At 44.9% G+C, this 19,247-nt stretch overlaps 1 protein-coding gene across 3 annotated transcripts; it reads right to left on the bottom strand.

The window, feature by feature from the left end:
- Positions 1-3,556: 3,556 nt before the first annotated feature.
- Positions 3,557-18,617, bottom strand: pogzb (pogo transposable element derived with ZNF domain b). 3 transcript variants are annotated; one of them, XM_084727320.1, is made up of 18 exons: positions 18,477-18,617; positions 18,260-18,337; positions 16,010-16,257; positions 15,711-15,795; positions 15,431-15,613; positions 15,207-15,347; positions 13,981-14,212; positions 13,643-13,812; positions 13,418-13,518; positions 13,192-13,338; positions 11,947-12,081; positions 11,607-11,806; positions 10,910-11,059; positions 10,596-10,658; positions 10,353-10,471; positions 6,899-8,536; positions 6,596-6,632; positions 3,557-6,385 (listed from the first exon to the last, which is right to left on the bottom strand). In XM_084727320.1, the coding sequence occupies exons 1-18, from the start codon at positions 18,589-18,591 to the stop codon at positions 4,450-4,452; spliced, it is 5,778 nt and encodes a 1,925-aa protein (XP_084583446.1). In that variant the 5' UTR covers positions 18,592-18,617; the 3' UTR covers positions 3,557-4,449. The 3 variants fall into 3 exon arrangements, with proteins under 3 accessions (XP_084583446.1, XP_084583447.1, XP_084583448.1); XM_084727321.1 differs by having other exon boundaries at positions 13,981-14,188; XM_084727322.1 differs by having other exon boundaries at positions 13,981-14,188; positions 15,234-15,347.
- Positions 18,618-19,247: the final 630 nt, after the last annotated feature.

Below are 19,247 nucleotides of genomic sequence, written 5' to 3'. Positions count from 1 at the left end.
TGATTCCTTTGTTTTGATTTTGCTGTTTGATTTTATTTCATTTAAAGTTTTAACTTTTTAAACTTTAATTACTCATTTATGTTTTTAATTTTTTACTGTAGTGTTTATTTTTTGTTTTTTTCCTCATACTTTATTTTTTTATTTTCTGGTGGATAAATATAAGAAGTAAAAATGAGTTTATAAAAGGTTATAACCAGTTTAATCCTGATGCCTGTATATGAGCTACATGTTATCTGTTTCTCATCACACCAGTGTGTTACCAGCCGAGTGCACGGAGCGCTTTAACTAATTAGTTAACAAGGACAGAGAGCCATGAATTCAAACAGCTCTGATCATGAATGCACTTCATACAGTTACTTGTGTCTTTACTTTCTAAATCAGAAACACACAACGTGATGTCTGACAGAAGCTTTGTGTGGAAACACTGCAGCAGCTGCACTGGAGGGATAAAATGCGCCGGACTGAGGTTTGCTGCCACAGTTTTCCAAATTCCAGGTGAAGCCCAAAGCTTCAAGAACACTGGATTTATTCTTTATCCAAAACACTTCTGTGTGAAATCCTGCAACGTGTGATGGATTCACCTTCAGGAGTCAGCTGTGACAAAAAGTGCCTCAATGAAGAAAGGCAACAAAATCTCCTGAAAAATCCACCTGAAGCCTCACACCAAGTGACTGAGAACTTTTGAAGTTTTTCTTTTTAACTTTCAATGATCATTAACTTTATTAAGTCGACTGTGTTGAACATTGAAGCGCGCATGGTGCGATCCCTCTGCTGCGCTCAGCAGCCTCTGAACGCCAACAGAATATAGAATCTGTCTCAACTCAATAACATGACTTTGAAAACACCAAATGACTTGTTTTAGTAAATTTCACTAATTTAAAATATGAATTGTACAATCTCACTTCCATGAGACTGTTCAGTCAGACGGTGTCAGATCACAGGCTGAACTTGGCATTTCATCCACAGCGCATGCAGCTTGAACTTGAGTGCAGCTGTGAGTCGGTACCCATGGTGACAGAGGGTCATAAGTGACGACTGAAAGACCATGTTTTTGAGTCTATACGTTGTTTTTAAAGAAAATGTTGCAAATTATTTAAATTATAAAACAAATTTAACTGTAATCTATTATGTTTACTGAATGTGATTAAATTACAGTCATTAATCAAAATGTTGGTGATAACAAAGCGGTCACTTCTGAATATTGTTTTCATGATGTCTGGTAGAGATCTGAACTCTGATAGTTCTGTAATTTCATTACATGTAATTAGTTACTCCCAAAAATGATTTGATGACTGGAGTGAGGAGTCAACATAGATTATATATTGGTTTTATATAGATTTTTATTACATATATTTAGATTCAGATTTACATGGATTTTTCAGGGTTTTTCAAAAAATTAGGAATGATTGCAACCCTGAGAGGTTCTTCAGCACACAGTTATAAATGTGCAGAAAGTATTTTAGACTGATGGATCCTGAAGTGTGGGAAATTCAAAACAAGGTCACACACACACAATCTACCACATGACCTCCTCCAGGTGATAAAAATACTGAAGCAGAACGTGTAAAAGAAGAAACATGTTGAACTGGATTGATTCAGTTTGTGTTGCAGTTTGATCTGTCTTGCAGATATGAGAGATGTGATGATAAAACATCTGGAATGTCGCTCTGTTCGTTTCTACTGCAGAGTTCAACTCAATCAGTCGAGTCAAGGTTCACACAGGACAAGGATCATCAGAGAGATAGGACCAACAGAAAAAAACCACGTCTGTCTCTGAATATTAAACATTTCAGTTGTGTAGGTTTTCATCCTTTGGTAACTTTGTCAAATTTAATTTAATTCTTTGATTATTTCTGGTTATTTCTCATTAACCTAAACAGTTTGATGGTTGGGCTGAGTATCATGGCCATAATGTCATTTTTGTCATTACACCTTTTATGAACTTTTCACCTTGTTACACATTTTCATCATGTTTGTCTTGTTACATCTTATATGTTGTTTTTTTCTTGTTACCTTATTTTTGTTGTTAGATTTTGTTACGTCATCCTTGTCTCTTCCCGTCTGTCCTGTGTGATGTCCTCTGATGGATCCTCCAGCCAATTGTCTTTTCTGTCTTATTGTTTCGTCCATTCAGGTTGAAATCAGTCTTGATGTTGGAAGGCGGCGCACAATGATGCAAAATAACAATAATCAATAATTCACCTCAGAGTCATTGAAACTACATTAACGAGCCTGTTCAGAAAATAAGAGAAAGTTCAGATATTTGAGTTCAGATGTCAGAAAAAGTAAGTACTTAAGTACAGTAACTACAGACAATAAAAACATTCTCAGATTAATTTAGTATTTATGGTATTTTGAACTTGTATTTGTATTAACCGCATTAGTAGTTTTAGTGTCCGGACAGCAGCTGGAGGGTAAATGTGGCTCATCTCTGATGAATAAATGAAATAAAACTACAAATTAATTAAAAGGATCCAAATGTGAAGATGTTTTGTATTTTATTTATGAGGAACAGCATCTAAAGTCTCCTGTACATCAGCACCAAGACAACATGAGTTCTGTAGGAGTCACGATCAGGTTCACACACAGAAAAGACAAAAATATTGATCTGTACAGTAAAAAAAAAAAAAAAAAAGAAAGAGAGAAAGAAAGAAAACACAGGAAAGATCTCCAACACCATCATCTCATCAGGTCACAACTGTCCTCAGAACAGGATTAATTCATACGTACAAAAGGCTCCAGATCAGCCAATCAGCTTCCAGAGCTTGTTCAGTGACCATCTGTGACTGTATAACAAAAAAGTTATCCACGAGTAGGATGCAACCAACAATTATTTTTTAGTATTAATTTATAAGTTGATCAGTTTCTCCATTAATCAGTTATTTGGTCCATAAAATGTCATAAAATGGTGAAAAATTAATCCTGTCACAATCTTGTGATATATGTCTGTGTGCTCCACCTGTTTTCACGTTTGGACATATCCTCATATGTCATTTTACTGTCAGAGACGAGTAAAGAAACCAGAAAACATTCACATTTATGCTGAAATCTGACTTTTTTTCATATTTTATCGTGTATCATACAATATGGAATCCGTCCTGGTCTTGGTCATAACTCCTGGCTGTGGCCGTCAGCTGATTGGCTGGTCTGGAGGCAGAGCTTTCACTTGGACCGTCCTCTGAACTTAAAGGTTGAGACAAAGCCAGGAAAACACCACAAAATCATCATAGACTGCCGTCACTAAAGCAGCTCAAACCTGACATGTCATAGTGCGTTTAGGCAGAAACAAACAGCTTGTTGTGGCCAATCAGGGTTTAGATTTTACATCTTGTGATGAGTTCATGGCTTCATGTTGAAAAATTAACTCAGTCCAGCTGGTTTCTGCAAAGGCGGCACATGATTAAAGTCCCCGACAAACAGCAAACCGACAAGGCCGCAGTGTGACAAGCTGCAGTTCCTCTCATGTCCACTAGGTGCTGCTGTATCTGTTAAAGTGAAGTGAATGGAAAAACCTCCAGCTTCTCTCCACAAATACAAAATCAGTTGAGTTTGTATACAACAGGTTCAGTCCTCAGCAGGTCACTGAGCTGCTTCTGTCGATCTGAGGGCAGATCTTCCATTTCATTGCTCCACCTGGACCAGATCATTTACTACAAATTACCTCATCTACTGTATTCAAACACAAACTGTCACATTTGGCCAAAGCTTTACAGCAGATTTGTGGCAGGCTGGAGCTTTAAGTCCACACCAAGAAGTAGAGTTGGGCATCGAGAACCAATTCTAAATATGAATCAGTTCCAAAGGAAAAGTTTGAATCTTCTTGTCGATTCCTTCACAAATTTCACTTGTGCTAGTTTGAAATTAAACCGTGTACTGCAAACACCCATACCATATATGATATATAATCAGCGTTTCACAAAACTCGCAGGACGACGCTCAAAGAAACAGAAGATTATTTTAAGACAAATCAGAATACCAAACTCTACCGATGAAAGTGTGTTTATGAGTGACTTTGCCTGGACTGACAGGTATTGCAGCATTTCACACTCCGCTCAGCCGGTTGCTTCTTGCATCTCACATCAGAGTTCAACTTGGTCGTGACTAGAAGGAAACTGTTGATTTGCAAAACTCTCATGAGGTTTGTACACATTGTTTCTTCGTTGTGCACATTATGTTTTATAATATAATAATGTTGTGGTTTAGATCTGGTTTATGGACAGAATACACCTGGATACAGTTAGTGAAAGATCATGGTTTGGGTGACAAAGACAACTCTCTCTGGGGTTCCCTTCTAGACACGACCATTAGACTCTATCACCCAACTGCAAAAACTTCCTGTATTTTCAGTTAATTGCAGGGACGATATCCAGCGGTTAGAGTCCCTTCACACACCTGACGGGGACAACGCGGCCAGGTATTTTTTACAGTCTGCGGAGCTTCATTGTCTGTTCAGCTTTCGTCCATCCTTTCGTCCTCAACCCCTTCAGTCCTGCTCTTTACCGTTATCTTCCACTCATCCCCAACCTCCTCTCCTATCACTATCCTTGTCTCTCGTCTCTCCTTGCTCATCTCCTTCCTTTCCTCCACTGTCTCCTTTCCTTCTTCCTCACTGTCCTCTTCTAGCTTGTTAATTTCCTCTTCCTTGTCCTCCTCCGTCTCCCTGCTGTCCCTTTCTGTCTCTTTCTTGTCTTCCACATCTTTGATTGTGTCCTTTCCATCCCTTTCCGTGTCCTCCAGTCTACCTCCCTCCCCTTCTTCCTCCATCTCCTTTTTGTCCCCCTTTGCCTCTTTCCCTGTCTCTTCCATGTCCTCTTTAAACCCCTTCTCTTCTTCTTCTTTGTCTCCCTGCTTGTCCTCACCTTCTCCTTGTTCCAGGTCCTCCTCTGTGTCCTCTTTGTTTTCCAGCTCCAACAGCTCAGGAGCTTCCTCTCCTAGCAGGGTCTCTGTCAGGGTCTTGAGGAGTTCAGCCTGGACCTCCTCTGGTTTCTGACTTGTCAAATTCTCCTCCTCGTTCTTCTCCTCCATGTTCTCATTCTCTTCTTTCTGCTCTGGCAGAAGACCTGTGAGGTGGAAAGACCTCTTCCAAAGGTGTGGGAGTTTGTTCAGGTGTGTCAGGGCCTCGACGACCCAATCAACCAGCAGCTGGGCCACATTCGCTTGGAGCCGGTGAGGTGACACCTCCTCCAACTCCTTCGGGTCTTCAGCAGTGAACTTTGCCCAGCGTGACAGCAGGAAGCGCTGCAAAACTGGCTTCAAGCAAACCTCAAGGGGCTGCAGATGGACGGAACAGCCTCCAGGAATCACTGCGGGAAGAGTACCCGATCCACTGACGGAAGTAAGGAACGATTCCCCCAAGTGTTCCCGGTGTCGGTCCAAGACCAGCATCGATTTACTGTGCTGAGTTGGACCGGACACATGCCGCAGCCAAACCTTGTTAGTCCAGAGATCCAAGGCTTCTTCTACTAACAGACTCTCTGGGCCAGCCTCCAGCAGGATGAACTCTGGCAGGGCCTTCTCAGCCAGCTGCCTGTTCGCCAGCACCAGAGACGGCAGCATGACGCCATCAGCCAGTATCGTCAGATACACAGTGACCAGAGGTAAAGACCCAGTGAGCTCCAGGGCCTCTGAGCAGCGAGACTTGTCCTGAACTAACCTCAAATCCACAAATAGACACAATTCGTCCATCGCAGCCACAGTGCTCTCTGACAGCTTGTTGACCTGGATGACCTTCTGTGTAAATTCCCTGAAGGTCTTGCTCTTGGCTTCCAGGGAAGGTGGCAGGGTGCGAGCCAGTGTGGCCTCCCTGCCAATGCTCTGCACGCCGAGCCGATGCTCCAGCATGAAGCTCACCGCCCAGTCGTAGGAGATGCGGAAAGAGTCACTGAAGCCACCCTTCTTCTTCAGCGTTGAGGCTTTGTGGAAGAGGTTGCTCTCAGTAATCGGAAGCTGCTGCTCACGCATGGTCAGCACCCAGGCCACCATACGGTCCCAGCCATCAGTCTTCTGTTCCTGTTCAGTCTGCTTCAAACGCTTCCTGGCCTCCTTCAGCCAGGACCGTATGACCTGCGTGTCGGTTGAAAAAACTCTAGAGGCTTGTTGGAGTCCATCACACAGAGCAAACAGGGCAATCCTCAGCTGACGGGCAGTGAGGAAATCATCACGATCTTTAGAGGAAGACAACATGGTTGCTGGTTGGGTGTGACCGTTTGTTGCTGACGGCAGGTGAGACATTGGACGTTTGTCTTCTTCTTCCTTAATATCTTCAGATTCATCATCAATGTCATCCAGGTCATCCAGTCTCTCATCGTCAGAAAAGTCAAAGTCCTCCACAGGGGCCATTGCCCCATCCACGCTGTCCTTCACCTCCTTCACCTCGATGGCTCCACTGCAGCACAGAGAATGACATGTAAAACTGTTAATATTATTACTTAGACGAAAGAAACACAAAGAAATTGTGTTTCATTCAACTCAACTTGTTTTGTTCAAATCTTTCAATGACATTAAAGACAAAGCTTTACGTTACAAAATTAACGGCAAATCAAACATATTAGAGAACAAAATGTTTCTATGTGAATATATCCAGAGAAATGATTACCTTATTCTGTCCTTGAGGAATCCAGCTTTTGTTGATCCTGTTAAAAACATCAAACATGCATCTTTAATTGTGCAGTCTTTTTATTGGATGTCAAAGGTTAACAGGAAACAGAGGAGAGAGAGGGGTATGACATGCAAAAGAGTTCACTGGCTGCAATCGACTGGCAGCATTGTGGTGGTCATGAACTATAACCATTCAGCTCCCAAGGTACTCTGAACTGTGCAAAGTTTAACATTAATACACCAGCTTCTTGGTTACAGAGCTGACCACAACCTTTTGAATTTAACTGCATAAAACACTGACCTTTGTTTAGAGGCGACAGGCCATGAAACTCCCAGAAGCAGTTTGGCTGTTTACACAGGTTGGCTTTACAAATGAGGCAGCCGTACACACTCTCATGGCGGATGTTCTTCAAGTTGCAGTTCTTGCACCTCTTGGAGATATTGCTGATCTTTGACATCCTGTGTCTTTGTTTCAGTGGTTCATCTGCCACCTCGCCCCTCGTCCCACGGGAGCTGGCGATCTCCATGGTCTCAAAGTATTTCTGAGCACACTTGGCGAGCTGGTTGCCCAAACGTTTGCGAAAGTTGACCTGGGTGAAAAGGCCATCCTGCACCCAGGCAGGAGGGTTCTCTCTGCGACTCTCCCGCAGCACAATAAACGCGTTGACGATGCTCAGGTTGACCAGAAACCAAAAGAGGCTACGCCAATGTCGGTCCTGCGGGATCCCTCCCAATGGGTTGCAGGCCAGCAGTTGCTTGCAGATGTCGACGCCTCGCATGTTCTCCTGCAGGAGGCGGAAGGCCATGGGGCGGTCAATGGGATCTAGTTGACCCACTTTGGTCTGAGACCTCCTCCAAACAGTGTCCTGTTCACCTGGAGCTGCATTAGTCGACAGGCAGCCCATCTCTTTGGTGTCCCTCCAGCGGGTGGCCAGCAGAGGGCCATACTGCCTCTGCAGGAAGTCCCCGGGTTTCTCCAGCTGGCCCTCCTCCCACAGCTCTCTGGGCAGGGTGGGGTTTGGTGGAGGGAAGGAGCTGGAGGCATAGATGCCCTGTTCCAGAAGCTTCTGCATAAGTGGGACAGACGTAAGAGAACTTGCCAAAAACAGATGGTGGTGTTTGTCCTCCAGACCCTTCACCAGCTCTGGAACCACGGTGAAGCCCGGCTCTGGGCCCTCCTTCTCCCCCACCTGGATGAAGAAGCGGTGGCAGTAGCCAGACTTGGAGTCACAGAGCAGCCACACCTGAGGCTGTGTCTTTGGGTTTCCCTTGGTGTGGCAGCTCTCCTCCTCCAGACAAGGCAGCAGTGCCCTGTCGATGGTCAGGCAGCAGTTCGGCTGGTAGGTGTTCCACATGGCTCCGCCCAGGATGTCCAGCATCGGCCTGAAGATGTGCAGCGAGTCACTGGACTTGCTGGTGCCACGATACTCATCTGTGGTGAAGCTGCCCATGCGGATGTTGGCAGCGATCTGCTGAAAGCGTTTGTAGCTCATGGCTCGGTAGAAGGTGTAGCTGTTGTCGTAGTGACTCCAGGACCAGTAGTGTGACTGGTCGGGGAGGTTCTGGATCCCCATCAGAATAACCAGGCCGATGAAACCTTTAATCTCATGGATGGTGACGGGGACCCAGTCCATGCAGCAGGAGCCCAGGTACTGGCAGGTTTTGGCATGGGCATTGGTCTCTTTGGTGATGAGCTCCATGAGTGCTGAAGGGAAGAGCAGGTTGAAGAAGTCGATGGCGTCACTGTTCTTGGACAGGAAATGATGAGGCCCGCTGCTCTCCATGAAGGAGACAATGGTGAACTTGGTGCTTTCACTCTCTGACGGATCTTTCCAGCTATCTGCTGACCTCCAGGACTGATCAGACAAGTCCTTGTCCTGGACTGGTTCAGAGTGCTGCTCTTCACTGTGGTAGAACTGGATGTCCGGTTCAACGTACGCTGAAAAGAAGATAACTTTTTTTCAGCATCTTACACAGTCATGTCATTACTTCTAGAAACATCAAAATAAAATGAACCAGTGTCCCTCAAAAACCAAAATATATCAAAACATCTGTAGACACTAATCTGTATGTTCAGTAACTTTCAAATACTTCATACTCACAGGAAGTAGAAGTGCTGAGGGAGCTGCAGAACCTCCTGGTGGCCAAGGTAGGCCATATTTGTATTGTTGGAAGATAATTTGCCTCAATGCCATTTAGTAATTGAGTTACTCGAGGAATGGTTTCACCCCTACTTTTCACCACCAAAATATATTCAGTTCAACCTTGAGTCCAAGTGGACAACAACAATCCACTGTCCCAAAAATCACCAACTCTGGTTTAGTCCAAATAAATACTTAATTCACAGCGTAAAAGAGCACGGAGCATGCAGTGCAGGTGATGCTGGACAGCAGCTGCAGCCTCGGGAGAGAAACTCTGCCGGTTCACTGATTTTATAACTGAACTACAGGGGGATGCTCACGTTGAATTTCTGACTGTGAGAAAACCTGATGTTTTCACATCACAGATGATGAAAGACATTAAAACCGGAGTCTAACTGTTAGAACACACTCATATAGGCTGATATAAGAATTTATTGTGGCACACTGAACTGTAAAAAAAAAAACAAAAAGGGCCGAATTATTAAATATTCATACAGGACGAACAAATCTGATTCAACTAAAGAAAATCTTAGTCAGGCACAGCCCTGCTGTAATTTTTGGTGATAAACATTTTAAGTGATGAACTTTACTCGCTGATTCTGCTCTGATTTGGCAGAAGATCGTGTTCTTGGTGTGTAAACACATCGTACCAGATACAAGTCTCTCCCTCTGCTGTTTACACTTCCTTTATTTCCTCTGCTTCATGCTGTCAGAGAGCGGGCAGAGACTCTGAACCTTCAGCTGGGTTAGTTTTATTTATTTTGGCTCCGGCTAAAGCCAGAAGCTGGATGCTGCCAGGTCTGTGGAAACCTCCAGACCTCCTCAGGAGGATGAGTTCGATTTAAGGAGGACAGCTGCTTTTTATTTACACTGAGCAGAAAGGAAAGATGTGACAGAACAGCAGGAAACTGAAGTCAGATCAACATGAAGTTCACTTTACTGATATCTTATCTGCAGATGCTTTTACAGCTTTTATCTTCTGTCCTTTGTCCCAGTTTCTTATCTGAGTTAATATTCTGACACAAAGAGCAGTTAAAGTTTGCCTGAGTATCACCTCAACATGCCTGTGAATCAGATATATTTACTTTGAAAACTCAGAAATAAACGATTTTACTTCAGTTTCATGTCTGTTTTTTCTTAAAAGAAAGACTTTAATGATACACAACTTTTTAGCACACAGTGTCTGTAGCTTGTGTTCAGGGTGGATCTCCATCCTCTTTAGGATATGGAGTGATGGTGCACTGCAGCCTCTTGTGGCCAAAATGAGTACTACAACAACAAATACTTAACTACCCAAACGTTTTCACCTGTTTTCTTTAAGGGTAATGTCAGTATGTTAAGATCTGGATTTTTTTCATGTGAAGACAACAGTTTGTGAATGTCCTCCTTCTAAAAGATCATCTATGATTTTATATGACTCATTACCAAACACTAACTCATTCAGAGAACACTGAACATAATCCAGTGTTAGTGTTAGCTCCATAAACAAATGTGATGTTTGCAGTTTACATTTTTACAGCTGATTTATTAAAACCTTCGTTCAGCTGAGTGAAACGTGGTGGAACATGACACCATCGTGTCAGTGTGTGTCAGTGTGTGTGTGTGTTGTGTTACCCCGGCTGTGACAGGTGGCGCTGTTGTGCTCCGGGTTCATCAGCAGGTGATCGGCCATCTGATCTGCAGTCTGACTTCTGAAGTCACAGTCAGAGTTGGAACACTGCAGCTGGAACACACTGAGGAGAACACGGGGAGAACACACACAGATCACACACATTAACACAGGTTAACACAATACACACACACACACACACACACACACACACACACACACGTATTTTCCTGCAGTTTGGTTCTCACCATGGAGGAGGTCGTCTGTGCAGTGGAACCACTTGGTCTTTGGATCGCTGCGGCACGTGATGACTGAAACAACAACCAATCACACCAATCAATCAATCAATCAATCATTTAACAATCAATATGTTTGAGGAAAAGTTTAAGGAAAATGTTCCTTCAGTATTCTTTGACTGTTCCTGCAGTGTACTCTGAGTGTTCTGCTGCGTTCTCTGAGGGTTCTGTAGTGTTCTCTGAGTGTTCTGCTGCATTCTCTGAGTGTTCTGCTGCGTTCTCTGAGTGTTCTGCAGTGTTCTCTGTGTGTTCTGCTGTGTTCTCACTGGATCATGTGGGCAGCGTAGGCTCTGGAGCAGCAGCTGCTGTAGGGACACAGCAGACACTGGACGTGAGTCGGGTAGTGAGCAGAGAAGTCGGAGGCGTCGGTTCCACACTCCAAACACACCAGATGTTCTCCGTCATATGAGGAACTCCTGCAGGAGAAGAACAGAGAAGTTCAACATCAGAACGTCAGAACATGAACTGAAAACATTTGAAACTGTCAGCTGGTCAGTCACAGAAGAACGTCCTGAACTGCTCCACGTGTCAGTGGGAAACGTTTCTGTTTCCTTCCAGTCAGCTGCCAACATGGACGACCAGAGACTAATCACAGGTCTGAGGTTGTGTTCACACTACAGGAGTCTTCAGGCTGAAGAATCAGAGGAAAACACTGAAGAATCCAGAGAACCCTGTTCTGTGATCTTGGTCGATTAATGTGACAGGATCCATTTTTAAAACTTCCCAAACTGTTTGAGGACTCATCAGACCGCCAAGATAATTTTCAAACAGTTGAAAATCACTCAGCCTTGCTGTAAATATGTACTTTAGCATGTTAGCATGAGAATAGCAGCGAGCTAACCATCCTGTAGAAAACCATAAATACTTTGTCCTCTTCTTCCTGTTTCAGCAGCACTGCAACGCAGCACAAACCAGCACTTCCTGTCGTGTGGCGCCCCCCTCAGGAGAACCTGGCACTCTGACCTGTTCACTCTGCGGCCGCCCAACTGTCTCTTTGTCGGAGATCGAGGTGATTTGGAGAGTCCGGGGCTCCTCTGGGTCGGAGACTTCTGCTGCTCTGTCTTGATGTTGATTGGCTGGATGAGGGAGGAGTAGCTGTGGAAGCGCCGGCTTGCTGATGATGTCACTGGTGGCCTGATCTTCCCGTAGGTCCTGATGGTCACCTGGAGACACACGGACTAATGAGAACTGAAGGGTCGGGACCTGAGTTATAAAAATGATATGAAGCTGCTGGAACTCAAAAGAAGACAGTGAGTGAGACTGTCCCTGAGGGGGTGGAGCTGAGGACAGGGAGACAGCTGACCTTTGACCCTGGTGGCAGTCCCTCCAGCCGAGCCGGTCGACGGAAGCTGCGATGGTTTTCCAGTTTATGCTGCATCTTATCTTTGAGGAAGACAAACTGAAGACGGCACCTGTTACAGTGGAAGGCCTGATTAAACTGAGACACAGAGACAGAGGGACAGAGGAGGTTTTACTGATTATTGATCAACTAATCACAACATTTATCAAAAATTATCAACAGATTACTCATCTCAAACAATTCAATGGAGGATGTTCAGTTCCACATCGACTCCACAGACTGGGATCTGCACGATTAATCGATTAGATGACTGAACGTCTTTGCTAGTCGGTACCAGAAATACTAGTCGGTTTGACTAATTATTGATATTTTATTCATCTATGACGGTAGTTAATTATTGCCAATAAGATGTTATGCAACCGCCCACCACCGCTCTGTGTGTTAACACCTAGAGGTTGTAATTCAGCAAAGGAAAGTAATAGTAACTGTAATCTTGTCATCTAATAAGTTACTTTTAAAGACCCTGGACATTTGGTTTGAAATAGAAAAAAGTCATAAGTGATATTTACTATGAACATCTTAAAGGAACAGTTCTGAGCAAAAATGAGTCCTGCTGTCCAAATAGTGAACTGGAGCCATAAACAAGTTGTAATCCTCTGTAATATACGATCTGTCGTTGAAGCGAGTTGTTTCCCTTCGTCCTGTCCTCCTCAGACTGCAGGGACACTGCAGGAACTGCAAGGACACTGCAGGAAGACTACAGAACTGCAGGGACACTGCGGGGACACTGCAGGAAGACTGCAGGAAAAATTGTACACTATATTTAGAATATAATATTTAAATATTCTATATTTAGAATATTTTCACCTCTTTATCTTTCTGTCAGACAGACTTTTTGGACAGGAATATATATTATTATATCAGACAAATATCACTCTCTACAAACCAGTGAACACAGGAGTTGTTGGTCTGCTGCTGCCTCCACCTGTTAGTCTGTTTGTGTTGTTGTGAGACTTCAGTGTTTTAACATGTTAGTTTGGATCTGAACTAATGAATGAATTTTATGAATGGAGTTTGGTTGGTTTGTAGAGAGACATATTTTTCTTATATAACTGTTTTAATTGAGTGATTTATTTAATTAATTAAAAAATTTTCTTAATAAATGTTCCAGCATAATAATTTGCGTGTGTGTGTGTCTGTGTGTGTGTGTGTGGGTGTGTGTGTGTGTGTGTGTGTTGGGGGGGTTACCTGGTGTCGCAGCAGGTGCTGCTGGAAGCTGGCGGGGTTTCTGGTCACCTTGAGGCAGAACACACACAGCAGGAAGCGAGAGTCTCTGTGGAAACTGGCAAAGTGCTGCAGGACGTCCGAGTAGAAGGACGAGCGATATGAACACACCTGCAGGACACACCTGGGTTAACGAGACCTGAGGACGAAACACTGCGCCAGGTCAGCGATGACAGGTGGTCACACTCACCTGGCAGATGTAGGGCATCTCTCCTGGTTTGTGATTGGACTTCATGTGGTTCAAGAAGGCCGGCTCGTTCTCAAACGCCCACTCACATATCCGACACATACCTGAGAGACAGAGAGACAGGTGAGTCCCAGGTGAAGTCATAATACAGACAGATGAGTCCCAGTTAAAGTTCAGGTGCACATGTGTTTTGTGTTGTTCAGGTGTGTGAGCAGGTGTGGTTCTTACAGGTGGACAGGACAGGGCCGTGCACCTGGTCCTGGTGGCTCTGTAGCTGAGCTGGAGACGAGAACTGTCGGTAACAGAACCTGCAGCACCTCCTCTCATCACCTCCTTCTCCTCCTCCTCCTCCTCCTCCTCCAACCAGCTCTGAATGCTGGACCATGTGCTGCATCAACCTGTGCGCGCGCACCCACACACACACACACACGTGCATGCACGCACATGCACACAGGTGAACATACAGACCCCTACATGTGCATCCAGACAATCAAGGTGCGCCCAGGTGTTCAGTTGTTCATATGCTCAGGTGTGTTCAGGTGTGTTCAGGTACTTGCTGGTCTCACCTCAGGTTGTTCTCAGCCAGGTGTGAGCAGATCTGGCAGGTGAAGGTGGAGGTTTTGATCCCCAGCGGTTGTGGCTTCCTCAGACTCAGGTCACCCTCAAAAGTCCCGTAGTAGAACTCCTCCACACTCATCACCACTCTGGGGGGTTCGGAGGTCGCCGCTGAGGTCAGACTGGACGTTGTTAGAACGGAGGGAGTGTGGCCAGGAGCTGCCGGACCAGGTGACACAGAAACTGTGAGAGTGGTAACCATGGCAATACAATGTAAACACATTGACAAAATGACATAAGACGATGTAACAGGATGAAAACGATGTACAAGACACAGAAAGACAAAAACAATGTAAAAGACATAAGATGAAAGATTAAAGATGTAACAAGTGAAAAGCAACATGAGACAAATATGATGTAACAAACAAAAACGAAGAACAAGATGTAACATGAGATGTAACAAGAGAATTTTCTGACCATGATTACAAAGCAACATAGTCCTGCAGGATGGCAGTTTATCATGACTGCCATATTAATTATGTTTTATTGGACTTAACTGAAGCAAACCTAGCTTAGCAAACATACTCATTAGTGTAAGGTAGCTCCTATAAGGAACAGGGCAGTGTGTAATGTGTGTGTAAGTGAAACAGAGTGAGCAGCAGACTGTCAGTGCTGCTCTCAGCTGAGCAGGAACTTAAATAGTCAGTCAGTCGTCAGTGTGGCAGTAATTTCAGGTTACAGTGAGTCAGTTAATAAATGCTGCAGATTCTCAGCAACAAGAAAAATCTTGTCTGTTGTTTCAAAGCGCTGGAAAAGTGACAGGGTTAAACTGAGCAGGAAAGGGCACTAAGCTAATGGTAACGCTAAGCTAATGCTAGCATTGTTTGTATCCCTTTCAGACGTTTTGTAATAAGTCGTGAAGTGCAGTGTCTATTTGAGCTACTTTTACTGCAGTAAGCACGTTGAATCAGTACTTTTACTCAAGTGTCTGTACTTCTACTGCAGTTAAGACTGAGAGGTCTGTATGTTAATTCTAATACTAGTTTTTTTTTACTGAACATTAATCAAAAAGAACCAATAATCTGTAACAATAAGGTCCTGAGGATTACATCCTATCAAAGACTGACGTCCTTGTGCATGTTTTATTTTGTAAAACTGGTAATTTAAAACATTATTTCGATACAAAACAACACAAAAGAAGTAAAACATTTTAGAAGAGAGGTGTCAGTATCGGTACCAGTATTGATCATCAGTCGACTCGTACCACTGCTGAACTGAGTGATTCTGGTGACTCCGTTGGCTGAGCCAGAGGGGAGGGCAGGGCAGCCTGCCAGCTTCACAGAGTTGGCCCCGCCCACCTGTGTCATCTGAAGGTTAACTGGAAAAAGAGAAGGGATCAATAAATCTCAAAGTATCAACCTGATCGGTTCCAATCAGATGTACATGTCCAGCGTGACTGACCGGGTCCTGGTGTGCTGGTGCGAATGGTTAGTGTGGCAGGGAGCTGCATGGCGGTGAAGGCGGAGCCGGGCTGGGCAGGGCCTCTGGAGGGGGCGGAGCCTGGTCTGGTCTGAACCGCCTGGCCCTGGGGGAGAACTGGAGACATGCCCACACTCGGCCGTACCAACTGACCCAACGATGGGGCTGTTGGGACAGGACAGAGCAATGATCAACGATCAGATCGGCGGTGATCAATAATCACATTTCTTAGTGGTCTTATTGATTATTGATGGCGTCATACACTGGATCAGAGTGAGAGGCTGCACCGTCTGTCCGGGCTGCAGGTTCAGCAGCAGAGGAGCCCCATTGTTCATCACTGGGAAACCCTGAATGAGAAACACAAGCATATGACATCACAGTGACATCACAGACACTTGACAGGACCAGAGTAAACATCTTTCAGGCTGACTGCTTCCATCTTTCATCTAATTTTCTTTTTTCATGACGCAGAATCCAACCGTCTCTTCCACCTGAATGTGATGACACAACGCATTGTGGATAAAACCTGAACTGACAGAAGGGTGCGTTTGTGTTCTCTACCTGTGCAGTGGTAAGCAGTATGGGCGGGGTGTTTCCGGTGCCAGGGGCCGCTGGGAGGAGAAACGTTCCGCCTGCCGTCTGTGTCAAGATGAGAGGGGGAGGAGCCTGAGCCATCAGGGGAGGGGCTGCGGCGGGTGTGGAAGGGGCAGGGAGGCGGGAGACAGGGGAGGAGGAGGTGAAGATGGAGGAGGGAGGAGGAGGAGGAGGAGGCATCACAGAGGAGGAGACGATCTGAACAGGAGAGGAAGCTGAGGCACAAAAACAAAGACGAAGGAGAATCAAATCAAACGTTTCTGCACAATGATGACACAGTTATTGATCAATTCATCAAGTCATCAATTCAAATATGATGAACTTCTGTTCCACACGTCTGATCTTCAGTTTGCTCATCTGTTCTCTGTTGGTTATGAATTCTTCTTCTTTGGAAGTTCAGCGGAGGCTGCTGCTGCTGCAGGCGGCCGCTGTCAGTGTTTGATTCCACATGTAGCAGAGTTTTCAACATGCAGAGCATTGCAACGTCAATATCGCCATTGATCATGTGAATTTTCAAATTACAGAAACACAGAAAGGCCCAAAATTATTTTCGCAGTATACGAGGTGTGTCAGAAAAGTAACAGAACTGGGGTCACAAAAAATTGCACTCCTGGAAGGATTCTCCCAGGATTCTCAGCAGCTCCATCGTCACGGCCATCTTGATGACTTTCACGTCCGGAAAACGTGTCCCCTCGATGACCCCCTTGAGCTTGGGGAAAAGGAAAAAATCACATGGATCCAGGTCAGGTGAGTAGGGAGGTTGCTTCAGCACGGCAATGTTTTTCTCGGCCAGGAACTCCCAGATGCTCAGGGCATCGTGAGCCGGCGCACTGTCGTGGTGAAGCAGCCATGACTTGTTTTGCCACAACTCTCGCTTCTTCTCGTGCACTGAACAAAGCAAACGCCGCAGGCTCTCTTAGTAGACATGCTAGTTGATCGTCTGGCCCTGTGGCAAGAACGCAATGTGGACGATGCCCTTCACATCGAAGAACGCAACCAACATCAGTTTGGCTTTGGACTTCAACTGTCTTGGTTTCTTCGGCCTCGGCGACTCCAGACTCTTCCACCGGAGGCTCTAGCGCTTGGTCTCTGGGTCATACTCGAAGATCCATGACTCATCACTGGTAATGACTCTCCCCAGCAAGTCTGGTTCAGTTTCAAGATGCTCGAGGATGTCCTGACACACCTGCTGGTCATTGTTCTTCCAGACGCTGTCACGATTCTAGCTCACTTGCGATCAGTCGAACAGTTAGCCAGTGATTGCAACGCTCCACCTGCCTCACGCGCTCAATGTTGGCCTCATTCCTGCTCCTTGAAGCCCTTCTGCCCCTGGGGTCGTCTTCCACGTCCTCACGTCCCTCTTTGAACCTCTTGTGCCACTCGAAAACCCGTGAGCATGACATCGTCTCATCTCCGTACACTTGCTGCAGTATTCCGAGTGCTTCTGACGGAGTTTTCCCAGCCGAACCAGAAACTTCAGGTTGGTTTGTTGCTCTGTGCCCATCGCTTGACGGCCTGAAATTAAGGAGCTGTTAACAAAAGCACGTGAAAAAACATACAATGACCGCAGAGAGCTGAGACTGCAGTTATAGAGTCAGGCTGATGCAACCCACTAATCCATACCTCACTCATAGCTCACACAGCACACTAAGTCCTGTTACTGTTCTGACACATCTCGTAATTTTACGTATGGACAGTGAAGGTTTATATAATGGCATACTGGAATCTAAATTCCTCTGGCAGCTGTTACTGCACTCTTGACACGTTGAGTCTAAAAGGGAACCTTTGATTTGCAAAACTCTCGTGAGATTTGAACCCGCTGTTTCTGGTAAAATAATCAAACTCCCGTGATCTTTCATGGGTCTGAGGTTTCATTCTAGACACTAGTCGCTCACCGTTTCTGTCAAAGTCATGGCATTTTACTCCAGGAATCATTTCAGCAGTTCAAAGTATACTGGATGGTATTATTATGGTGCACTTTTATTATATATAATTATTATTATTATATGTATTATATATTATGTTATTATTATCCATTATTATAATTATTGAATCCCACGTTGTTGTTGTTTTTTTTTGTTGATCTGAAAAATGATCCGATCTGTGACTAAAAACCGTGATTTGATCTGACCTGTGACTTCTGTGATCCCTTGTGATTCAAACAAAGCCTCTGACACTGACACTGACACACACACACACACACACACACACATATACCTGTTGGAGCAGGTGTGCGGGACTGGGTCTGAGGGGGCGGAGTCTCAGAGGCTGGAAGAGGAGACAGAGAATCCTCCACTAAAGAGGCAGACAGACAGGTGTTAGTCCACAGGACTGTGTGCGTTTGTGTGTGTGTGTTTGTGTGTGTGTGTGTGTGTGTGTGTGTGTGTGTGTGTGCGTGTGTGTGTGTGTGCGCGTTTGTGTGTGTGGTCCTCACCTGGTTCGCAGTAGTTGTCCATGAAGTCCATCTCGTCCTCCTCCACACTGTCGTCCACCTGTTGCCATGGCTCCAGCTCCTCCTCCTCACACTCCATAAACAACTCTGTATCCATGTTGCTATGGAAACCATAAACAACTGTCACGACTACTGCTGCTTTCACAAAATATGAACAGTGAGATTTTTGATCAATAATCATCAGTCATGTGGATTTAATGGCCGAGTGATTGAAGTGATTGACAAACAGAACAGCTAGAACAGGAAATGACATCACTGCAACTGTCACACGTATGGATGTTTGACATAAACTGGACACAAAGATGGCGCTCAGTCCATCCAATCAGAGCTACTCGCCAGACTCAAACTCCAAAGAGAGTTTTCTATCTTCCATGTGCAGCAGTGTTTCCCCTGCTGGCCCCGCCCACCCACCTCAGACGATGTCACAGATTTTTAAATCTCAGCGTAAGGCAATTTTCTGGATCAAAACTTAATCACAGAAAAAATTGGTGCTTTCGAGATGAGCCAGGCCTGCGCAGAATCGATGACCGGCGATCGCCACACAGTGCAGCATAGAGGCAGGCGCCGCAGCCGCTCTCCAATGACTGCAAACGCCTGGCTGTCACCTGATCAACGAGCTGACAGGCTCTAATTGGCTCTTAAGTTTAACAACAAACCCACATGTTGTATAAAATACTGATTTTCTTTGTAATTGTAAAATTTAACGCTGGCTATATAGTCTGATGTTCTGCAATGAAGTTTTAACAATCAGAT

Source organism: Lutjanus erythropterus, chromosome 9 (genome assembly GCF_056507025.1).
Source record: "Lutjanus erythropterus isolate fLutEry1 chromosome 9, fLutEry1.hap2, whole genome shotgun sequence".
In the NCBI taxonomy this organism is placed as follows: Eukaryota; Metazoa; Chordata; class Actinopteri; order Lutjaniformes; family Lutjanidae; genus Lutjanus; species Lutjanus erythropterus.
This window is presented reverse-complemented; position numbering and strand designations above follow the sequence as displayed.